Source organism: Pinus tabuliformis, chromosome 9, assembly GCF_031772625.1.
Source record: "Pinus tabuliformis cultivar Carrire ecotype Pingquan chromosome 9, CPIR1, whole genome shotgun sequence".
Classification (NCBI taxonomy): domain Eukaryota; kingdom Viridiplantae; phylum Streptophyta; class Pinopsida; order Pinales; family Pinaceae; genus Pinus; species Pinus tabuliformis.
Window position 1 is genome coordinate 896,404,117 of NC_142307.1, and position 25,556 is coordinate 896,429,672.

Below are 25,556 nucleotides of genomic sequence, written 5' to 3' on the forward strand. Positions count from 1 at the left end.
AGGTCAGATGTATTAATGTTGTCGGACATATGATATGATTATGAATGATTATGAATTTCGAGATATGTATGTTGACCTAGTTATTGATGGTCATAAGTCTTAGGATTTTAGGAAATCCTTGTCTGAGATTCTAGGATGATGATATTTGGAAATCTAGGGTTTTGCAACTAAATCCTGGTAGTAGTTACATTGTCTAATATGTGTGATATAACAATTTGAGATCTATTTAATGATTGTTGAGATTGTGAAAATGGAATTCTAGGGTTTTGGAGTTGAACCTTAGTAGAAGTAAAAATCTTCGATGCCAATATGATAATTTGAGATTTGTGAAATATGGGTTTTAATTGGGATTAATGGTTGATCGAAAATATAGGGTTTGCAACTAACCCTAGTGGAAGTTGGTCATGTTAAGTGACTAAGTTGTGATTGACTCTTTTGCATGAAACCTAGGATTTGTATGAAACCCTAGTGAGAAGTCTAAAATATGAATTTTGAAAGTTGTTGGATGCTTTATATTTGTCTGAATTGTTTCTAGGGTTTGCTATATGTTGTAGTAAGGTATTTCATTACTTTGGAAGAAACATTGAAACCTTATATGGAATGTAAATTGTCATGAAGTAATCTAGGGTTTATGACAAAGTCCCCAACAAGATGTTGAAGAGTATATGTCTCTTGGTTATAATTGAGTCTGGTTATCTGATATGTATAATGTTGAAATACTTTCGTGATTCTGATACAGCTAACTCCATGCTTCTATAGACTTGGTTGTACTTGTTATCTAAGTTGTGCAGGTACACAATCTTCAATATGGTGAAGATGCTCATTGATGTGATAAGCATGATGTGGATAACTCTGATGAAATGGTTGTAAGCCACGAAAGATTCTTCGATGATGAAAAGAAGAAGTTGTTCTCCTGGTGGAAGCCTGCATAGAAGAGATCTCCCTAAGATTTAAGAGGGAGTCTGGATGAAGAGGTGATTTTTGGTTGAGAGGGAGGGCATAGCTTGGTTTTAATTGAAGAATGAATTTCGGAGGATATGTTGTTGCATGGGAAGTAGGAATCTTCTGTCAAAGATTTCATTGATAGTCCTATTATGAAAAGTTGAGAAACAACATCAAGTTGTCTGGAAGAACACGGAGGTGAATCTCTCGAAGGTGTTGATAGCATGTTCGTTACCAATCAGTTTGACTAGGAGAGATTGGTTATCCTTGATCTAGGAGAGTTGAGGCTTTGTGAGTGAAGCATTGCCTGGGAAGACATCTGGTCGGCACTTTCTCTTGATGTTTGTTAAAATCTGAAAGTTCTATGCAGAAATTTAAAAATTCTTTGCAGAAACTTGAAAGTTTTATGCTGAAAAACTTGCTGAAAATTGAATGTATTTTGCAGAAAAATGAATGTAATTGAATGTACTTTTCAGAAAACTTAATGTACTTTGCAGTTGAATGTACTTTGCAAAAAGTTGAATGTACTATGTTGTTACAATTACTTAGAATGCAGATTTCTTCTGCACAATTTTTCTGAACAACAATTGTAGATAGAACATAAACTTAAGGGTCATATGAAGATAGCCAAGCAAAAATATTAGACACTGAGAGTTAGGTCCAATGACTAGGGCAAAACCCACAAGGGGAAAACCCAAATGATTCTTCTTCTGTTAGATTTTTTCAATTGTTCAGCAGAGTACAGAGAGAGAGAGAGAAAAATGAGAATGAATAAAGTCACCAATGTTTGATCAACTTTCAGCTAAAGTGTTCTTGGTCTTTGCTGGAAAATCTCTCCTCCTCTTGATTAAATCTTGTTCTACAAACTTGCTCTAGCTCTTCCCTTGCTCTTACTCTTCACTTGCTCTCACACTTCTCTTGCACATACTCAACTCTAGCTCTCCTTCACAATGAACATGTTACTCTCAACTCTCACTTGCTCTCACACTTCTCTTGCACACACTCACTTGCTCTTGCTTAAATAGATGATAAATGAGAGTTACAAAATGAATTCATTCCTTGAGCCAATAATAGGAGAATTGAATTCCATGAAGGAGTTACTTGAGAAATGTAACTCATCCCAAGAATAGAGAGAGAGGTACACTTGTCTTGAGGAGTTACAATTCGAATTAGGGAGAGAGTGTATTTGGTGAGAGTTACAAATCAAATTGAATGAGGAAGTTACAAGTGCATTTAATGAGTTATACTTGTGTCATATATTGAATTAGTGAGGGAGAGTTACATTCTCTTAAATGTGGAGTTACTATTTTTATTCCAAGAGAGAGGTTCAATTTGCCAAGCTAAGTTGCAAGAAACAAGGAAACAGATACAAGTTTCTGAAAGCGGCACGGGTACGAAATGTGACCCCTCCAAATTTTGGAAACGGGGAAACGCAATATATATATATATATATATATTAGGACATTTAAGAAATATGTGCAATCATAAAGCATATATGATACATTCTAATTTATTACATTATGATTAAATTGTCAATTGTCAATGCATAAACTATAAGTCTCTAAATTTACATCACATTTACTCATGAATGATCACATAATGAAAATGGCAATATCCAAAATCAGCCACGAGAAATTCCTAATTTCTTGTCTTGTTCTTGATTGGGAGTCTCCTCCCACATAGTCGAACGACCTTAGTGCTCTTGATTAAATACAAGTTCCATACCCTAGTACCCTACGTGCTCTTGATTATTGGGAGTCTACCCTGCATAGAGGGCTTGGTTCTCTTGATTAAATACAAGTTCCATACCCTAGGACATGACAAAATCCAATGGAAACATTGCAATCCCCCCAATCCTGAAATCCTGAGAAGTCCGTTGGATTTTGAGTGAGATCTAAAATTCTACTTTCTCCATATGAAATCTAATGAGGGCAAAACCACTCTCAAACATCCTGAGTCATTTCATGGTAATGTTAAAAATTTAAGTAAAAGGATGAAAATGAAAAATAAAGGAGAATGTCACATTCTCCTTTATTTTTCATTTTCATCCTTTTACTTTAAGAATTTAACATTACCATGAACTACATATCAACACTAGGGCCATAGGCTTGAACATTAAGCTACCCCACTCAAAAAATCCTCTTTTTTGTAACTTGAGAGGCATCTAAAAGCATCCAAAAGATATTTTAGTCATCCAATAAAAATTTAGAAGCGAAAAAATTTTAAAAAAATACAAGAAAAAGTCAAGTTAGAAGAGGAAACTCCATTCTACGGCTTGGAAACTCGTTTCCGGCCGTACTGGCCACGTTTCCTCCTCGAGAAACGGGCCAATATGGCCAGAAACGCGTTTCCAGGCCGTACGATACGAGTTTCCTCGTTTCCGGTCGGAAACGACCCTTCTCCAACGTTTCCTGCAACTCAGTTGCCAAGTAAAACATTCTCAATTTAATTTACTTATTTCATGAGAGAATTTGTTTTTATTAATCCATTAAAGGAGAATGACTTTAGACTATTTTATAAATAATATATCATAATAATAATAATACTAGTAAGGATAAAAATATTAGTTCTTGACTTGTATAATAATGATTGATTTGATTTTAAAAGTGGATTCCATATGTTAAGATCATCCTTGATCATTTAGACATGACTTTCTATTTTTGGAAAGTCACTTCCAAATTGAGATGTGACTTACTATTTTTTGAAAGTCATATTAGAATTGTTAGAAATGAAATTTTATTATAGGTGGTTCAAACAGAACTGAAAGATATGATTTCTTTTAAGAGAAATTCACCCATGAGCTGTCAAATTTTAACACTCCCTCTCAGCGAGGGAGGAATTTCTTTCTGCATCAAAGATCTTTGCTTCCTCTAATTTCTTTCATTCATCTCAGTTCAACTCTGCTCGGTAACATATGTAACAATGAAGTCGCAATTTAAAGAAGAATCATCCACTTGACACAAATTTCTAAAAGAAAGAACCATCACATGTCACATAAACAAAGACTATACTCAACCAATTTTCATCTCAAAGAAATAAGTGATAAAACACAGACATCACGTAGACAAGACTCAAACAAGTCACACAGACAAGAATCAAACACAACCAAGTGTCAAGTGGTGGACACCTGCATCCTAGACAAGTCTCACTGCACCTATTACTAGATAGGTGGCTCTTCCCACATCCGAGACTGTGGGTCAGATGCATACTGAGGCCTACTCTTGCGGCACACACTACACAAGAGGTCCCTCATCTTCGGAGCTTTCTGGCATCATTCCCTAATCTTGTGAGCTCTGACGGGGGGGAAACGCAACTCAGTGTTCTCAATCAGCTATGACCACCTCCCGGAAGGGTCACGTCCATAAGTCCAAGTTGCTCTCTAAAAACCAAGAACTTCCCTTTCGATAAAGGCTTGGTAAGAATGTCAGCTATATGATCATCAGTGGAGATGTGATGGAGCCTCACTGCTCCTCTCTACACCATATCATGGATAAAGTGATACTTGATATCAATATACTTGGACTTGTCATGAAATACAGGATTTCCAGCAAGACGAATCTCGCTCTTATTGTCACAATATATAACTGTTATGTCTGGAACTTGCTCAAATAGTTCCCCAAAAAGCTTTCTCAGCCAAACTTCCACATGACTAGCCATGCTAGCAGTAATGTACTCAGCTTCAACTGTACTTAGTGCAACAAACTTCTGCTTTCTACTCATCCAAGAGATCATGGCAGATCCCAAGCTAAAGCAGCACCCAAAAGTGCTCTTTCTATCAGCAGAGTTACCTTCCCAATCAGCATCAGTATATCCATGAAGTCTTACATTTTTAGCAGTATATTTCAATCCTAGATTTATAGTTCCATGCAAGTATCTGAGTACATGTTTTGCAACAACCAGTGGGCATGAAAGGGATCAATCATATGTTGACTTAAAGTGTTTACAGCAAAACATATATCAGGCCTAGTGTTTACCAAAAACATAAAAGCGCCAATGAGCTATCTATACTCTGTGGGATTTGCTAGACAAGGTCCTACAGCTTTGCCACATAATTTCTTATTGTTCATTTTGTTAAAATTGGCAACTAGGGCCAAACTCCACATGGGTCATCTTATTTATGACCACTGATATTTTTCTTGGATATCTCTCTGTGAGAGCTGTAAGATTGATCTAAAGATCATCCGATTTCGACATGTACAAATGAAGATATGAATTTACTTATATTATGGACAAATTGTCAAGGTCGGCCAGTAAGCAAAATAGGCATTCAAACCCCCAGCTCATCCTCAACATTGCATATAAAAGGAGACTTCAAATCATTTTATCATCATCTCATCTCGTCATCTCTCTCTCTCTCTCCTCTTGTGATTGGGTACGCCAATCTGGGCAGCTGTCTCTCACACATGTGAAGGACGATTTTATGTTTGACTGCGTTGACCAACGTTAACCGAATTGCAAGATTGTTGTTTGACTACGTTGACCTCTTGTGTTGACGTGTTTTGACTGCAGTTTGGGTGAGGCAGCTCTGCCCTAGCAGGCCGCAAATATGGGCACTGAAATCAAGGCAATCTGACCTCTCATTTGACTAGCGTTGACTGCCCTAGGGCTGGCCGGAGTTTGACTTTCGTTGACCAATTTTTTACTGGACTTTTCGGACTATTTTGGGCTGATTGGGCTTGCTGTTGGAGGGCAAAGCTAACTAGGTTTGACCGAGCTGTTTAGAGGAAGAATTCTGCCCTGTTTGACCAGCGTTGACTTTTCTGGTTAGGGCTTCTTGCTGCTATCATAAATTATCAGATTTGTAATTTGTACTATCTCTCTTTGTTGAACTATTGAAGAATATAAGAAGAATTGATCAAGGGTTTCCCCACATTGGGGTTTGTCCTTGGCTAGTGCCACATCTTGTGTCCTTGTCTTGGCTTGCCTTCTACTGTTTATGTTTAGGTTTTATCTGCAGTTTACTATCATGCTGATGTGATTGCTAAACTGGGTATTGATATTGAGCTAATAATGAAATTGAAGTAAATTGCTCTTAAGCATAGAACATACCTAAAATTAACATGGTATCAGAGCTGAGGTGAAGGCAGAGCCCAAGAAAGAGAGAGAGCAATCACCAAAGACAATTGGACAAGGACAAAAGGCTCAATGGGTTCATCATCCTACTTCCTAGCTGAAGACAAGCTCCATGAAAAGTCTGACTATCATGGATGGAAGATATCTCTTGATTTGACCTTGGAAGAACAAGAAGTGTTGGATTATGTGAAGGGTAAAATCCCTGAGCCTCCTTCAAATGCATTGCTACTGCGAAGACCAAATACAATAGGGTCGAAGTCAAAGCAAAGAAGATTATCAAAGATTCCATTGACAAGCGTCTGGTGGACTACATCTCCGATTTGAACACCTCCAAGGAGATCTATGACAGGTTGGTTAGCATGTTCAAGGTTAGTGATGGTAATCAAATTTTATTTCTCAAAAATAAGTTGAAGGATATTAAGAAGAGCAAGGACGAGGATATTCAATCCTACTTCTTAAGGATCAATGAGATCAAGAATGATCTACTTTCGATTAGAGAGGTCATTCCTGACAGGGACCTTCCTATCACTACACTTGGAGGACTCCCACCTGAATGGTATATATTTAGAACCGCTATTCTCAATAATGATCGAATTCTAGGGTTTGAAGAATTGATGTCAAGATGCATTCAAGAAAAAACAAGAATGGTGGAGCAAGAAATGCCTTCTAATAGAAGCAACCCCACTGCATTCTCTGCTCAAGCCAAAAGAGGAAACAATGTAGGGTCCAAAGGTCATTTCAATGGAAAGCCTTGATCTAAGGGTGGAAGGAAGGGTAGGTGCTTTGTTTGCAATAAGTTTGGCCACTATGCAAGGGAGTGTCCAAATAGAAGGGACACATCACATGATGATGATCACAATCATTCCAGGGGCAACTTCAACAACAATAATCAAAGGAATGGCAGGTTCAATGGCAAAGGAAAAAGGAATGCGGGACATCAAGGAAATGGTCGACCCTCCAAGAAGGTAAGGAACTCTAGGTATGAAGAATTACATGTTGTTAACAATAAACAAAAGGAGTACTATCTTATATTGGCCATCTCCACTACCTCTCCTCTGGATAGTTTGGGGAATTGGCTAATTGATAGTGGTGCCTCAAGGCACTTCACCGGATATAAGGAAGCTCTCTCTAATCTGACAAAGAAGGAGACAAACTTGGAGATTATTCTTGGAGACGATGCCACCTATCCCGTAAAGGGAATAGGGAATGTTAACCTTCAATTGAATCAAGGTAACACTATTCATTTACAAGAAGTACTATATGTACCTGATCTCAAGAAGAACCTGGTGTCCATTCCGGCAATGGAAGACAAAAGATACAAGGTGGCATTCATCGATGAAAAGGTACATGTTTGGAAAAGAAATTTTAAAGATGCTTTTACGCATGGGTTCAAGGTTGACACTTTGTATCAAGTTGGAGGAATTCCATTGGGAGCCATGTCTCGCGACACATCTCTACCATCTGAACTATGGCACTGGAGGTTTGCCCATCTTCATTATAAGGCTCTACCCAATGTGAGATAGATGGTGACAAGTATGCCCGAGTTCGAAGTAGAGCATGAAGGTGTATGTCTGGGATGTGCTGAAGGAAAACTTACAAGGGGACCATTCCCCTCAAGTAATAGCATGACCACAGATATATTTCAATTGATCCACTCCGATCTAGTATGACACCTGTAAACTCTTTTGGGAGGATACTTATATTATCTCACCTTTACAGATGATGATTCCCACAAGACCTGGATCTACTTCTTGAAAAAGAAGGATGAAGTGTTCACCTGGTTCCGTCACTTCAAGGCCATGATCGAAAACCAATCCAAGAAGAAAATCAAGATATTGAGGATTGATAATGGGACTGAATACGAATCAAATGAATTCCATGATTATTGGAGAGAAGTTGGCATTAAGAGGAGACCACAACACCATACACTCCTGAGAAGAATGGTGTGGCTGAAAGGAAGAATCGTACTATTGTAGAAGTTGTTCCTGCCATGCTTCATGATCAAGGGCTTCCGAAGTTCCTATGGGCTGAAGCTACAAATACCGTCGTGTATGTTCAAAACCAATGCCCTCATCAAGCATTGGACTTCAAGACTTCCGAAGAAATTTTCACTGGTAAGAAACTTGATGTCTCTCATTTTAGAATTTTTGAAAGTCTCGTATATTTTCATGTGCCGAAAGAGAAAAGAAGCAAATTGTGTGCATTTGGGAAGAAAGGAATCTTTGTGGGCTACAGTGAAAATTCTAAGGGTTATAGAATTTATGTGGCTAGTCAACGGGAAGTTGAGATAAGTCATGATATCACCTTTGACGAAGATATGGCCCTCAGCAAGATCAACAACCTTCCTATCCCAAGGAAGGACAAAGGCGCTGACACCGGAAAACAGGGTGCAAAAGAAGATGAAACAATGACAGATGTTGATAAACTTATGGATCTTATTGATCCTCCTCCTCCTTTGAGAGGAGACCTTCATGGCTTAGGGAGACTCTCGAAGATACCAAGAGACATATTGCACCAAGGGGGACTTTCCGTGAAAGCAAGAAGCCGAACAGGTATCAAGGATACTTGACTGTCATGAGCATTATCATTCAAAATGACCCTTCATCATTTGAAGAAGTTGTGAAGCAACAAGTATGGAAGGATGCTATGAATGAAGAATACGAGTCAATTATGAAGAATGATGTCTAGAATGTGGTCCCTAGACCTCAGGACAAATTAGTTGTCACCTCTAAGTGGCTCTACAAAATCAAGCATGGAGTTGATGGAAGTGCAAAAAAGTTCAAGGCTCGCTTTGTTGCCTGAGGCTTCTCTCAAAAGGAAGGTGTAGATTACGATGAGATATTTGCATCCGTTGCCTAATACACCACCATCTGCTCGATCATAGCCTTTGTTGCCTCGCAAGGATGGAACCTACATCAGATGGATGTCAAGACCACTTTCTTGCATGGTTCAATCAAAGAGGAAGTCTATATGGAACAACCCAAGGGGCTTGAGGTTCACGACAAGGAATCTCATGTATGCAGGTTGAAGAAAGCTCTCTATGGCTTGAAGCAAGCACCCCGGGCTTGATATGAGAGGATTGATAGCTATCTGATGAAGCTGAGATTCACTAGAAGTGAAGTCGATCCAAACCTTTACTTTAAAGTTGAAAATGATAAACCTCTCATATTGGTACTTTTTGAGAACGACCTCTTTCTGACACGTGCAAACCCTCTCATTCACAAATGTAAGAGGGAGTTGGCTTCTAAATTTGAGATGAAGGACCTAAGACTAATGCACTACTTCCTAGGTTTGGAAGTCTAGCAAAAGCTAGGAGAAACTTTCCTATCTCAAGGAAAATATGTTGTGAAGATACTAGAAAGATTTGGGATGGTGGACTGCAACCCTGTGACTACCTCGATGGAACTTAACTTTAAGAAGTTATGTGGTAGTGTTGCCTGACTTGAATTGGGAAATGCTTCTAAGTATCGTCAACTCATAGGAGCACTGATGTTCTTGGTGAACTCCTGTCCAGACATATGTTTTGTAGTTAACACGTTGAGCTAATATATGGTTGAGCCTCATCATATACATTGGATTGCTGCCAAGAATCTTCTGAGATATCTTCGGGGCACAATCACTCATGGACTGAGGTACACTGTCAGAGATGTGAAGTTTCATGGTTATTCTAATGTTGATTGGGTTGGCAGTGTTGTAGATTGCAAGAGCACTTCTAAATGTTGTTTTTCTTTGGGTTCTGCTTCGATATCCTAGATGAGCAAGAAGCAAAATCGGTTGCCTTGAGCACCGCCGAGGCCGAATACATAGCTGCTAGTATGGCCTCTTGTGAAGCTGTCTCGTTGAGGAAGCTCTTCAGTGAGTTGTTTGGACATGTGATAGATACCATCGTGATCCTCTGCAACAACCAAAGTGGGATATGATTATCAGAGAATCCCGTGTTTCATGATCACTCCAAGCATATAGATATCAGATACCACTTTATCCGGGATATGGTACAACGAGGAGCAATAAGGCTCCATCACATTGGGACTGATGAGCAGGTCATCGATATTCTGACAAAGCCCCTACGGAAGGTCAAGTTCTTGATCTTTCAAGAACGACTTGGAGTCGTGGAGAGACCCTCTTGTGAGGGTCCTGTATGATATGGACATTGAGCGCTGGGAGCTCCGAGGGGGTTGGGGTACTTCTTGGAGCAATGAGCAACCATAGGGTGAGTGGTTCAGCCTTCCCCTAGTGGTTTGTTGTGTACAGGGTGAGTGGTTCATCCTTCTCCTACTGAGACATCCTACCCCTGTAGTTTGGGACTCATGGGAAGTACCTCTCATCTGGCCAATGAGTAGGGAAATGAGGATAGGAACCATAGTACTACCGATAGACGCATCGTGTACTACCGTACTCCCTATGCTAGGATGACCGATATTGATTTAGGATCAATTGGAACTAACTTCGAGTCAATAAGAGTGGTTTGAGACACTCTCTTTTGATTGGAACTGACTTCGGGTCAGTAAGAGTGGTATGAGACACTCTCTTTCTAAGTTGCACGAAACGGGGAAACGCGGAAGCGAAACGAAACGGGGAAGCGAAACGAAACGCGACCTCCCCAAATTTTGGAAACGGGGAAACGCGAATATATATAATAATATATATATATATATATATTATATTAAAAATATTTAAAAATTATTATTATATATATGTGCAATCATAAAGCATGAATGATACATTTACTTACATAAACATTTAAACATTAAGATTAAATTTACATCACATTTACTACCTGGAAACCCTAAAAAAAATTAAAAACAAATTAAAAAAAAAAAAAAAATTAAAAAACAAGTGTTTTTTTGGGGGAAACGTGGCACAGACAGCCTGGAAACGCGTTTCCGGCCGTACGGCCAAGTTTCCGTTTCGGGAAACGTGGCCGTACGGCCGGAAAAGCGTTTCCAGGCCGTACGGTACGCGGAAACGCGTTTCCGTACGGTACGCGGAAACGCGTTTCCGTACGGAAACGGACCTTGTACCTGTGTTTCCTGCAACTTAGCTCTCTTTTATCTGGGACTGACTTCGGGTCAGTAGAGAATGGTATGATACATTCTCGATCACTTCTTCTTCTTCATAGTTCAGCAAAGCAGAGCAGAGCAGTGCAGAGCACTGCATTGATGGCAGAGATAGTACCGACTGGCAAATGGATTAGCAAATGGAGTTCTCCCTAGTTGAGAGGGAGTGTTAAAATTGGCAACTAGGGCCAAACTCCACATGGGTCATCTTATTTATGACAGCTGATATTTTTCTTGGATTCCTCTCTCCGAGAGGTGTAGGATTGATCTAAAGATCATCTGATTCCGACATGTACAAATGAAGATATGAATTTATTTATATTATGGATAAATTGTCAAGGTCAGCCAGCAAGCAAAACAAGCATTCAAACCCCCAACTCATCCTCAACATTGCATATAAAAGGAGACCTCAAGTCATTTTATCATCATCTCATCTCATCATCTCTCTCTCTCCTCTTGTGATTGGGTACGCAAATCTGGGCAGCTATCTCTCACACATGCGAAGGAAGAAGGACGATTTTTTGTTTGACTGTGTTGACCAGCGTTGAACGAATTGCAGGATTGTTGTTTGACTACATTGACCTCTTGCGTTGACGTGTTTTGATTGCAGTTTGGGTGAGGAAACTCTGTCCTAGCAGGCCGCATATCTAGACACTAAAATCGAGGCAATCTGACCTCTCACTTAACCAATGTTGACTGCCCTAGGGCTGGCTGCGATTTGACTTTCGTTGACCAGTTTTTGACTAGACTTTTTAGACTATATTGGGCTGATTGGGTTTGTTGTTGGAGGCCGAAGTTGAATGGGTTTGACCGAGTTGTTTAGAGGAAGAATTTTGCCATGTTTGACCAACGTTGACTTTTCCAGTTAGGGCTTCTTGTCGCTGTCATAAATTATCAGATTTGTAATTTGTACTATCTCTCTCTCTGCTGAACTATTGAAGAATATAAGAAGAATTGATCAAGGGTTTCCCCACATTGGGGTTTGTCCCTAGCTAGTGCCACATCTTGTGTCCTCTTGTCTTGGCTTGTCTTCTACTGTTTATGTTTGAGTTTTATCTGCACTTTACTATCATGTTGATGTGATTGCTAAACTAGATATTGATATTGGGATAATAAAGAAATTGAAGTAAATTGCTCTTAAGCATAGAACATACCTAAAATTAACACATTTCCTTAAGAGTATGTATGAACTTACATTCTACCATAGAAAATCTTTCAAGAAGCTTAACAACATATTTTCCTTGAGAGAGATAAATTTCACCAGGTCTTTGCATCAAACCAAGGTCTTTCATTTCAAATTCAGAAGCTAACTCCCTCTTACACTAGAGGATAAGAGGTTCTCCTCCTGTCAAGAGGAAATCATCAACATACAATACCAAAATCAAAGGTATACCTCATGACTTAGTTCTCAGAGTCATTGTCCATTTATTCTAAGTATATCGAACCTAGTTACACTTTTCAAAAAGTGGTCGGGTTTCTTTGTGCTTGTGGTATATCATCCAATGTAATTCACTTTTCCTACTAGTATTATTTGATTAAGGCCATCAATGAAGCCCCAAAAGGATACAAGTGCCCCACCTATGAGAAAGCTAGAACTGTGTTATTAGACTGAGAAAAAGCAAAGGTTCAAAGAGATTTGACATATTTTACAAATGAGTGGGTAGATTGTGTCATGTCCCTTCTCAAGCACATTTGTAACAGGGTGTTGCTACACAATTTTGCACAATTTTGGCTAAGGAAGAGAACCCATCATTTTCGACTCAGGGACTTAGGAGGTAATTCAACATTATTTGGTTGCTAGTGGAATGTGGGGGCCACCGACATGGGAGTTCGAATTGGCCCATTCAAATAGCTTGGAGGGAAAGTCAAATAGGTGGATGGAGAAGCCCACATGAGGCTAGGGAGGCCCAAGGAGTTATAAGGATGGAGTGACTCTCATTTTGGATTCATTCTTACACCTTGCAATCAAAATTACTTGATTGTTCGCTCCGCTGTTTCGCTGAGTCAACCGGCTGTTTAGCCATGAATCTCTCAAGTGGGAGATTCAACCTCTAATTCAGGGAACCATCCGTGCCCACCCTAGAGAGGCAGTTCCATAAGTATTTCAAGAGTTCCGGGAGTGTGTACAGCGCTACCATTTAGCCACAACAAGGAGTGCGTATTTCTGGCTAGCAGGAGAATACGGAGGGGAGTTTGGAGCTATTAGTGATCAAGCATTTGTCGGGAGAGTTAGAGGATTGGGAGAGCAACAAAGGGTCAACCTTTCTTGTGAGTTTTGGAGAGCCAGGATCCCAGCAGTTCGATTTACAGTTACCCTGGGCCTGTGCAGAGAGCCGCCACTAGGCTCACGTGGGAGTTGGAGGACGGAATTGTAGAGTTGGAGCTAGCCGGGAGAAGTAGGAGATCACTTGGAGGGCCACTTGAGGAGGATTGTTGGAGTTGGGAGAGCAAAGATTGACAGGATCAACCACAGCAACAGAATTCGAAATTGGAGGAGGGCCAAGCTGTGAAAAGTCAATTTTTAAGGTTGGAACCAAGGGAAACCCTTTCTGGGTTTTCTAGGTTTTGGGCAAGGATCACACTCCTGATTTTATAGAATTTTTTGGGTAGATCAAACAGGGGTCCCAACACAGCCAACAGCTAGAGAAGCTAAGGGGAATTTGGGCCAAAATTCCGAGGTCAACATTTGGCCAATTCATTCGTGGGTTTTTTTGGGTTTAGGCCAAGAAGCAAAGCGCTGAAATTCCATAATTTTCTAAGCACGGGAAGCAGTGATTCCAAACCTTCGAAGTCAGCAGACAGAGCAGTTTTCTTGGGCAACGTAGTTCATTTGGTGCAGCAGTTGTAGCAGACTTCAATTCAGCATTTTCTCACCTGGGTTTTGTCAAGCTTGTCCATTGAGACAAGCCTAGGTGCACCATTCTATTTTACTATTTTATTTTGCTCCTGAAGAAGTAATAAAACGGCTCAACAATTCTCTATTTCTAGTGTTTCCATGGGTGCTTAATGTATATTTCGTTTTTCTAATTGTTGGATTGTTTGCATGCTTTGTATATCACTTACATTCTTGTTTAGGATCATTACAGATTGTGGGGTATCAAATGTTAGAAACCAAAATTTGATAAATGTTCTTGTTGTTCTGCTAGCGATGTTTCTTGCAATCCATGACTCCTCCATCACTGCATCTTCTCAAAACATTGCAAATCTTCTATTGAAAACAATCAATGATGTTGGTCCTAATAATGTGGTTCAAGTGATCACAAATAATGCAGCATATTGTAAGGGAGCAAGAAAAATCATTGAGCGTACTCATCCACACATCTCTTAGTCTAGGTGCTTGGTGCACACATTGAACCTTTTGATGCATGATATTGTGAAGCATAAAGAATGTGGATGGATTAATCAGCTTTACAAGAAAGGGAAGCAACTCATTAAATATGTCACAGGGCATACAAGGGTCAACTACTTTTATGGCACTTACTCCAAGTTGTAGTTGCTTAAACTTTCAAAAACTAGATTTGCAAGCTATTACCTCACCTTTAGGTGGCTAGTGAAGGTGAGACAAGCTTTAACTGCTATGGTGACATGTGATTCATGGGATGAGATGAGCACTAATAGAGATGGTGCTAATATAATCAAGGACATTGTTCTTGATAGTTATTTTTGGTCACAGGTCAAATATGTTTTGCAATTCATCAAGCCAATTTATTAAATGATCAAGTTTGCAGATTTAGATCGGCTAGTAATTGGGGAGGTATATGAGCAGATTGATAGCATGTTGGGGAAGATTAAAGACATTGTTGAGCCTAGAGATATCACCTTGTACAATTATATTCGTGCAGAGGTGGAAAAACATGGGGAAATGCTAAGCATTCCATTGCATGCCTTGGAATATGTTCTTACACCTAGATACTATCATCCATCATGGATTTCAACACCAACACTTGGTGGGGGGACCAAGAGAAAGCCACACCAAGATCCAAAGGTTATTGTTGGTTATATGAAAGCATTAAATAAATTAGTCCCTGATGAGGAGCGTGACATGATATGGAAACAATTGAGCAACTATATCCTTGGCACTAGTGCATTTGGGACCAATCATGCAAGTAGAGATCGAGGAAATGTCTTCTCTTGAGTGGTGGAACATGCATGGAAGTGCTACTCCATTTCTATAATCTTTCGCAATACAAATGCTATCACAAGTGGTAAACACTTCTTCTACAGAGAGGCATTGGAGCACCTATAGTTCCATCCACAGTGTTAAAAGTAACAAGTTAAATGTAAATCGGTGATTGTTGTCCCATTACTATGAGGAGGAAAAGATAATAAAGACTTTATGCTTTGGGACAAAAATCCTGAGGAGGCCAATTTGGAGGATGGAGTGTTACAATTAGAGCAATTGGAGGACGCTCTTATCCAGGATGATGATGATCGATATGAGACGACACCCCCATCCGGTGCCATGGTCCCCATGTTCCATTCTTCAATAGCAACAACAGGGGCTTCATCTTCAGTTCCACAACTTCCACGACCACCATCTTCTTCACTGCCACCACGTGGAGGCTCATGTAGTGGTCATGGTGTAAGGAGGAGAGATTAGTAGATATATTCACAGTTCACTATTTTTGTCATAGTCTAGACTCTATAGATGATAGATTAGAGTGTTAGACTTTAGTGTTGTGAATTTGAACTTTTAAGTCTTCCTAGTTTAGTGTGTAGTTGGTGGTGACCAAGTGGCCCATTTTGTAAACATTACTATTTGAAATTTGGTTATGACTCATGTTGACAATTGCTCGCTTGCTAGATAAGTTATTTGAATGTTTTATGAATTTATCTTCTACATGTCTACTTTCTATTATATGTTTAAAATGTTGGTACTTCCTACCTTCTATAATCTATGATATTCTTAAAAAATTGATGTATGTTTATAATTGCTAGAGTCTAGATGGTTGATGCTTGAATAATTAATCATCGATGTACAATGGATGCCATATCTATCGTGATTTATGTACAAATATGCATGTTTTCATATCTTCTAAAACTAATTTGATATTTTGAATGTTTTTTTAATATAAATGCATATATATATATATAATAGACGCTTCCAACGCTTCGCTTCCAAAAACATCCCTGCTTCGTGCAACATTGAGCAGAACTACAAAGTTCTCCAGATTTCTAGAGTTGTATTAGCAAACAAAGGAATATGTAGTCTGGCCCTATGATGAACTTGAGGGAAGGAACACTGAGGTTCTTAGAGATATCTATGTTGAGCTAAAGAAGCTCAATGAGAATTACCAATTCCTTCTCCAAAGGAATGAAGCCTCTGAGAGGCATGCAACAGGGGAAACCTCTGCAAAGGGCAAGGAACAAAGGATTGGAACCAAGCCCCACGAGCCAATCATCAGGATGAAGAAGTATGAGACAGTTGGATTTCAAGTTCACACTCTATCTGGTTACATTTTGATAATGTTTTTACATAGCTTTCATAGAATAAAGATCATTATTGACCCTTGGTTGTAACAGTTTAACCCACATTTCCAGCTGGTTCTTCCAATTGTCTATGAGGAGAGGCATGTATAATTGAACTAGTTATGGTAAATAGTAAATACAATAGAACTTTTGCTTGTATGTTAAAAATAAATAGAAAATAAAAAAGTAAATGCAGGTTGCCTTCTACTATCAATCATTGTTTTAAAAAATGGCTGAGCTGACTCCAACTCGACCAAGCCAGACTGAAACAGAATGGCTGACAAAGTTGTTACTGAGCCAGAACAGAACGGTTGGCCAGCTCGGTGGCCGAAACGGAACGGTTGGCTAGCCCGGTGGCCGAAACGGAACTGTTGGCCAGCCCGGTGGCTGAAACGGAACTGTTGGCCGGGTTGTTACCGGGCCGGCCGAGTTAGTCATCGACCCGGCCGACTCAGTAATAACTCGGTCGGCTCGGTAACAACTCAATTGGCTCGGTAACAACCCGGTCGGCTCGGCTCTTTGAAAAAGATCCTGAAGCACATTTGTCAAAAGTTGTTCTGCCTCCTACATATCAACAGTTGGGTTGTTGTTTATTGCATATTTATAGCCCTAAAGTAATCTATCACTGTGAAAAAGTTTTGAAAATTACACGCCTGAAGTATGCTTATCCTAGTGGCATGAATTAGACAACTGAAACAATGCCTTGAGCCATACAATGTTTTTAAAAAGGTAAACATTCTAGCAATGGACTAATAGATACATATTTACCTCTGATTGTTATGGACTAATAGATACATATTTACCTCTGATTGAAATCATCTCCAGCAGTCTAGGTAGAAGCATGAGACAGGTCGTCCTATAGCAAAGGCACAAATTTGAAGACATTTGTTGATCAGTTCATTGGCTTATCATTTGGGAAGCTACGATTGGCTGCAGAGAATTGGTATTATTGTTGTTGTAGTCTAGTGATTGTCCTTGGGCTGAGGCAGAAAAGAATCCTGGCATTGGTAGCTAAGTATGAACTTTGTATTGGACAGTGCACTGGGTGCCATTTTGATATAATGGATATATTCATGAGACTACTTCGATCATATGTTGTATTCTCTCTATATTCTAAAGCTTTGTGTTTGGAAACATGAATGAAAATCTTTAAAATTATGTTTTTAATAATAATAATAATAAATCATATTTAATGTATTTTTTACAACGACCGAGTCATTGAAATCAAACCAGCCGAGTCGATACCGAGTCGGAGTCAGAGTTGAAGCCGACCCTCAGCCGTTTCCAAACCGGAGTCGGAGTTTTAAAACATTGCTATCAATTATTTCCTGCGTAAGATCATGATTCATGAATTTCTTAAAAATAATGTTTGTTTCTAAGTGCATTTCTATGGTGGTAAAGTGTTGCATAGGTGCACCTCAGTGTAGATATGAAAAGGTGAAACTTTTTAAACTATAGTTGCAGAACTGCAACAATTTTCCCTTATAAAGAATTAAATCTGCCAAGATTTGCGTGTGGCCGAAACTAGGATAGATGAGTCCATGCAACTGTATCAAACACTTTTGTCCTTGTGTCTCTAGACTCTAGGAGCTGGAAAATGCAACTACTAATAATACATTATCTATGCTACCATGCTTGTCCTAACTAAACGATTTTTCCATCAAAGCAATGGACACTGGCAGGAAAGACACAATTATAGAACATCAAAGAATAGACAGATACGAATAACTTTATATAAAATTCCTTGAGAGCAATCAAAAAAAAAAAAAATTGCTCACCTTTAGTGCACAGAATGACATGCAAAGGTTATCAAGACGGCCTGAAAATATGAATTCATTTGCAATGCCAGCAATTACACTTGGTTGTGTATCACATAGTTGTAATTCAAAATCACATATTTCTTCTGGTTTGCAGCCAATCCTACTCGCAATCAACTGCAAGAATCAAAGCAGAAGAAGCAGAATGGTGACATACAGTATTTATTGTAATATATTAAATTTGTGTCAATTTTAATGAAAAATATGTAGTTAAGTGATATTCTAAAGATCTGAATTCAAGTTTAAACAACATTGAAATTACAAATATTAAAGGCGCAGCATTGAGTGCATTACTTATTAAAGCACCATATGCATGCTATGAGTTGAGACTTGAAAGTCGAGACATGAAAGCGAAGAATAAACTATAATTTCCCTAATATTCATTGTAGATCACCAGAACAACATTCATTAAGGGCCACCAGAAAGGAATCACCTAAATGGTATAAGCATTCATGACTCTGGTCAGAATTTTGACTGAAAAAAATTCCACCCAGGTCATGCCATGTACAAAAAGTTTCAAGGAATTCTTCTAAAGACTAGGAATCATTTTTTTTCCAAACTCTTAACGTTTACATACCTGTAGTAAAAGCAAATGGTGCTGCATGCTCTCAGAATCGTCACCTTCTACTATATTCGTTTCTTGCCCTGCCTTTTGGTTAGCATCTACATGAACATCTTCATTGCTTTCTGTGCATTTATCATTTGATACAGCTAGCCTATTAACTTCAGCCTGTGAAAGATCAATTACCATTTCATTAACAGTATTGCTCAGAAATATAAATTATGCATTGCTTCCTAAAAATACGAAAAAGATCACCATTTCCAGACATACATTGATTCTAACAAATATAACTCTGAAGAACAAAGCAAATTCCAAGATCCAACACAAGCTCTCCACTGATAAATTTTCCTATTGGCCTACACCGAAAATATCCAGTGTGGCAAAGCAACAAAAAGAAAAATTTAAACAGCCATGTCTCACCATGAATGCCAATCTGATCAAATTCCTGATCATTTGGTTCAAAACAAGACCATTCAAAATGCCAGATTTACCAACGAGTTAAGTACTCTTTGCAAACCACTGACATCATAGCACCTCTCAATCTGATACAAAAATTCCATTCTTCTGTGATATGAATTTACTGCCATAAGGATCTACCTTCCTGTCAGCTATGTATATGGCCTACACTAAATAAGCAATAAAAGGAGTTGCTTTCAGATAGATATTAAAATTCTATATAAATGACAATAAAATATATATATATTTGTCAGAACATTGTCATAACCATCAAATTATAGCAATTCCTCCATCCTCCAATAACTTAGTAACCAAATTGGTACGTTTTTCTAAAGGCAGCTAATGATAAATAGACCATTATTAAGACTTGAAAGTCAGCCTCAACTTTCACTCTATCTTGGACAACACTGGACACTCTCGTCAGACATGTCAACAAACTTGTGACTAAGGTGAAGATAAACAAATTTATTAATGGCCAACAAATGACCTCAATAGGTCAATGGGACTCAGTGCCAACCTACATAACCGGATTCGTCCTATAGGCCCCACGAATCCCGAATCCATCGTGTCCGACACGATTCTCTTGAGATTCGTGTCCAAAAACCATGACACGTCGTGTCCTATTTTGACACGTCGAATCCGACTGTGTGTCACGATTTTGGCAGCGTGTCTTGTTTTCCAGGACTCGTTAGGCGGCAAAAGTGACCTGCACGGGTATGAAAAGGCCGCATTTGGTCATTACAGCCATGCATATTTTCATTTGGCAAGCGTTTTGGCAGCTTAATGATCAAGTCTAGGCCCTAGTATTGATATGCTATTCATGGTAATGTTAAATTCTTAAAGTAAAAGGATGAAAATGAAGATTAAAGAGAATGTTGTCAATTCTCCTTAATCTTCATTTTCATCCTTTTACTTAAATTTTTAACATTACCATGAAATGACTCAGGATGTTTGAGAATGGTTCCAGCCTCATTGGATTTCATATGGAGAAAGTAGAATTTTAGATTTCATTCAAAATCCAGCAGACTTATCAGTTTTTCAGGATTTTAGGATTGGGGGATTGCAATGTTTCCATTGAATTTTGTCATGTATTAGGGTATGGAACTCGTATTTAATCAAGAGCACCAATCCCTCTATGTACCTTGATGTTAGTGACATTGGTCATTGAACTCCTGTATCATGACCCTCCTAAAAATGTACGCATCACTCAAACAAAATCTTGACTCGACATGTTATGCTTGTTCTATCTTATGTTAATGCTTAAAGGGTGATATTAATGACAAAGATCCCTATACAGATACAGAGGTAATGGCAAAGATACCTTTGGATATTAATGCTTAGAGGGTGATATTAATGACGAAGATCCTGATTTTCCAACAAGACTAAAAAATTAGACATTTCTTGTGGTGGCAAGAGGGCCAAGCATAAGAAATAGATAATAGATTGACATGTATTTGAATTTTGTATGTACTATGCATGCTAATAGCTATAGATGAAGATCTATATTTGAAATCAATAAATTTGTATCATTAATTAAAATTTGTGTAAGAAATATCTAATTTTTAATATATATATATATATATATATATATATTTTAAATATATATATATATATATATTTTAATAAAATAATATATAACGAATCCTACATGTCCTATTCCGGGGGGTCAACGTGTCCGAATCCGACACCACGAATCCCGAATCCTACGAATCCCGAATCCCCGTGTCAGGTGACTTAGGTGCCAAGTTGCCAACACATGGTGAGAGTACAAAAGCAATTCATATTGCTAAACTACAAAGAGTATAAAAAGAGCTACAGAGCTAGCCAATAGTAATTAAAAAAGTAATGCAAACGCAAAACCCACAGTGAGCAAAGAGTACAGATGTCAAGGCACATCGTAGCAAGAAGCAGAAGTAAAATAAGGGGAGGAGGAAGAATTAGACTCCCTAACAAAGTTATCAAAGACCAGGAAGGAAATGATATACACTATCTATTAATCTCTTCTGGAGAGAAACCTAGGTGGAAGCTTAGATGTGCAATCCTAGCAGAAGCCAAACATCTAAGAGAACTTTCCCAACACTTGAGGTCATCGGGAAGAGTCCGGTTATGGATTTCTAAGTACTCAAGCAGATGGAGGGTTGAGTGGCAAAACTATGCCCTAAACAAAGCCTCTCATAAGCCCTCATGGGTGTCACTTTATTGGTTGTAACTTGTGCCACCACATAGGTCTAGGCACTGATGTTACATGGGACTTGGCAAATCACTTATAGTGATATGCCACTAAGATCAGGGGAAAAGAAGGAAGCAAGCAATCGAATAGGGACTCTCTTAGATAGACCCTGTGACTATCAGATCTACACAATGTCACATGGTTAGGGTTTGAGTTCGAATTCGACAAGAATTAAATTCGACTCAATGTGATGTTCCCATTTTGTCCATGCAAAAATCACTTAGGGATTTTGCAAAATTTTGGATATATTAAATAAAAAGAAGAAAATATTTATTTTTGTGAAGGAAAAGTGGAAATTATTATTTTAATGGAGAATGGCGGCAAAATAATATTTTATTAGAAAAGGGAGATAAATTATTATTTTGGAGAATGGCGGCGAAGTAATACTTTCTTGGGGAATGGAAGGAGATTATTATTTTATTGGAATGGCAAAAAATTATTATTATATTTAAATGGCGGCAAAAAGTGGAAAATGGCCCCCACCAATATAATAATAAGGAAAAAGGGAGTCTCTAGAGGCTAAAGCGAGGCTCCATGAAGAATTATAAAGGGAGGAGGAACTCAATGGCAAAGTATCATATTCCTATCATTTCTATTTGACATTGGGAAGAAACTCAAGGGAGTTTCAAGCGAAACTCTAAACTAATTTCGGTGGACTTCCAGTGCCACCCTAGTTAGCTATTGGGGGAAATCATTTCAGATTTTCCATTGTGTGTAATGCAGGTGTAAGCAAGTTTGACTTAGTGTTTGCAGGATTACTATCTCCAAGGGATCGATTTCCTGAAGTTCTTACTGTCTCGTCAATGGCCACATTGTTCAGAGGAGTGCACAAGTTATATAGAGGCCAAGTTGGGTTTTGCAATGCCATTCGCTCAGGATAATATTTAAGATTTATTTCACATTTGGTGCATTGGATAGCAGGCTGATTCCTCACATTTGTTGCTAAGCCTTTGATCAGAACAGGGGGTCGAGTTACTACAAAGTAAGTGGGCTGCATTCCTGTACACCTTACAGCATACATACCCAAGTTCAAAGCTTATCATTTCTGGAGTTTTTATTCTAGCAGAGGCCGTGTTCTATAGGCAGCAAGAAGGCTGAATTTATTAATGCCAAGAGGTTGAATTGCACAAGGAGAATAATACAAATCTCTAGTGGCTGAGTTGGGATTTCTCTGGTGCCAAATACTCAGTTGAGAGGTCTGATCACTATTTGTTATTCCGGAAATCCCTTGTGCAAGAGAAAGGAGGCCAATTCCTTCAGGCTTATGTTGATTCTTGAGGCAGTGTTTCTCCTTCTAAACTAGCAGCGTATTATCAACCTGGGCATCAACATTTATATCAGCATATGAGCAGAATTTAAATGAATATTGATGGGGCAGATATGTTGTATTCTGGTAGGCTGAGTCACTGTGGGATTAGAGAGACGTGTTGCTCCTGTAGATGAACATTTAAGTCATTGATATCACCAAGGAACTCCAGCTGAAGCAGACCACTGTTTGTCAATGCTATTCATGCTCTAATATTTCAGATTTTTTTTCCTGAACTTCATGCTATAATTGTTTGATGTTAATATATATATATATATATATATATATATATATGCTGGTATCCTCCCTTTTGTACTTAACCTACAGCACTCTTGTTCTCATGAGTATGACTGGTATTTACGATATCTTCCCTTTTGTACTTAACCTACAGCACTCTCGTTCTCATGAGTATGACTGGTATTTACGATCTAATGGTTACCTTATTGCTGTAGCAAGTGTTTATCAGTGGTATATGCCAATTTCATATCCTAATGCAACCCATTTCTTATGTCACTAACCTTGTAGCAGCTATATATATGTTGATATAAATCAGTCCTGGGTTTTGGGGAACATTCTTATGACATTTAATGATTACTGTAGACATTTAACAGAGTTAGATGAATGAAAGGATATGTCTCTAGTGCCTTGCCCACAAACTGTTTGTAGAAATTCCACAGTGAACCAGAGTGAAAATTTTACATGTGAGTTTTCAAGACGTTTTGGAAAGGGAATATTACATTCAAGTTCGAATTTTTTAATAAGGTTCGCCATTAAATTCAATTTTAATATATATATATATATATATATATTAAAAAAAAATTCTTTAGAATAAAATATATCATAAAATAATAAACTACATACTTAAATATTTATATAATTTAAATAATAATTTAATTCTACACACTTTATCCATTAAAAAAATAGGGAATTTTAACATATATATCATGAAACTTCATTATATTTTGAAAAATTAAAATATACACGTTCACGATAAGGGCATTCTTAATCGGAATCATTTCTCAAGACTTATGGCTTTTTACGGGAAGAGGGCCAATCACCGAATTCTTACCAATAGATCAACCGCAGTGAGATGGACAAGCCCATCGAAAATTCCAACGTGTCAAGCTGCTCTTGTGGCAAGTGCTTCGTCAGGTGAGAGCAGAAAATGACCACACACTTTACTCGAATTAAAACAAGTGGTCGTTCTCCTCATAGTAGTAGAGAGACTCTCGAACCGGACATACAACATAGATGAAATTTTTCATCGGAACCAGTAGAGAAAGAGCCTCGAACCATACACTGCGCAACTGGAATTTTCATAGACGACGACAATGCCCGGAAACAATGCTAGGGTGCAGCCAGGAGCTAACAAAATTGGCAACCCTTCCCAAACTAAACAAAGCACCGTGAGTTTAAGTCGAACTTGGTCAAACCTAAGACAAATCTGAACATTTTGTTGAGGTTCAAGGTTCAAGTTCGACAAACCCTGTGACATAGGATCTACCTAGATCATATAAGTTGTCACCACTTGCATTGCATGTTGGACAAGTTAAGTATTGTTACCCATTTTAGGAGAAAAAAAAATTCTCCTCCTTGGATAGCCAGCCAGCCATGCAGCCTTACATGTTCAACACATAACATGATGCCATGATCCTCCACTTATTGCTTCAATCAGATCTCTCCCATCTAACATTTCTTCTTGAAGGAAGGTGGGTCATATATCAGCAGGTACTTTCACCATTTTGCAATCATGTTCCTTCATTTAATGTTATGGGCATACTAATATAGATCACGGTGCAAATTGGATGATTGATCAATCTTGATTGTATTCTTGTGCCTTCACTTCACCTGGGAGGTTAGCCTTTGACTCTAGTCCAATGGGACCTCCTCTGAGTCCTTAGGGTTTAGGAAGGGCACTACTAGGAAAGCATTGATTGAATTAGCATGCCCATGATGATTCATACTTACCACTTTCCATCTCCCCATGTTATCCATCGCCATTCTTTGAGTTGGTAATCATTGGTCGTTAGGATTGGCACCCTTCATCTACATCTTTGAGTCAGGGCCCAAAAACTTGGCCCTAGAGGTTGATGCAACTAAAAAAAAAGATAAAAGTATATAAAGCCACAATCATGAAAATGAAAAACGCAAAAGTTGGCTAGGACTATATTTAGCATGTGGGCAAAATCCTAGCATGAGCTCTACCGCTCGCATTAGCCATCACCAAGTTCCTCAAGCATTTAATGCTTCATCTAAAGAAAGGAATTCCTAAAAGTGCCAACCCTAATGAACAATAAATTGCCTCATTCTAAAAGGGTATTGGAGAACACAAAGCAAGCTTGGGCTCCTAAGCTATGCACCCAAATAAAGATAAATCATAAAAAGTAAAAGGTACACTAAAGGGGTGGAAAATGTTAAAATATCCTAAAACTAGCTACCTAAGCAAACAGATCAGATCTAGTTACTTGTTGGTAATATTAATTTTTGCATGTAGTAGAAAATGAGAAAAGCAATCACACACAGTACACAAATATTTATGCCCTTTTAGACCAGTTCATCATTCAAATTTTCTTCGGAACTTACAAGAGCTCCCTTACAGGGAAAAATGGCTCTGAGAATTATTCAAATGAACAGCAAACCTGAA

General features: G+C 38.5%; 1 protein-coding gene across 2 annotated transcripts in view; it reads right to left on the bottom strand.

Annotated features, from left to right (window-relative positions):
* LOC149151653 (putative aspartyl aminopeptidase) overlaps positions 1–25,556 on the bottom strand; it is a 134,011-nt gene that overhangs the window by 37,181 nt on the left and 71,274 nt on the right. For both annotated transcript variants that reach the window (XM_089445733.1, XM_089445734.1), the window contains exons 6-7: positions 18,936–19,088; positions 18,320–18,475 (exon numbers count right to left, since the gene is read on the bottom strand). In XM_089445733.1, the coding sequence (XP_089301859.1) occupies positions 18,320–18,475; positions 18,936–19,088 (309 nt within the window). The remainder of the gene's footprint in view (positions 1–18,319; positions 18,476–18,935; positions 19,089–25,556) is intronic.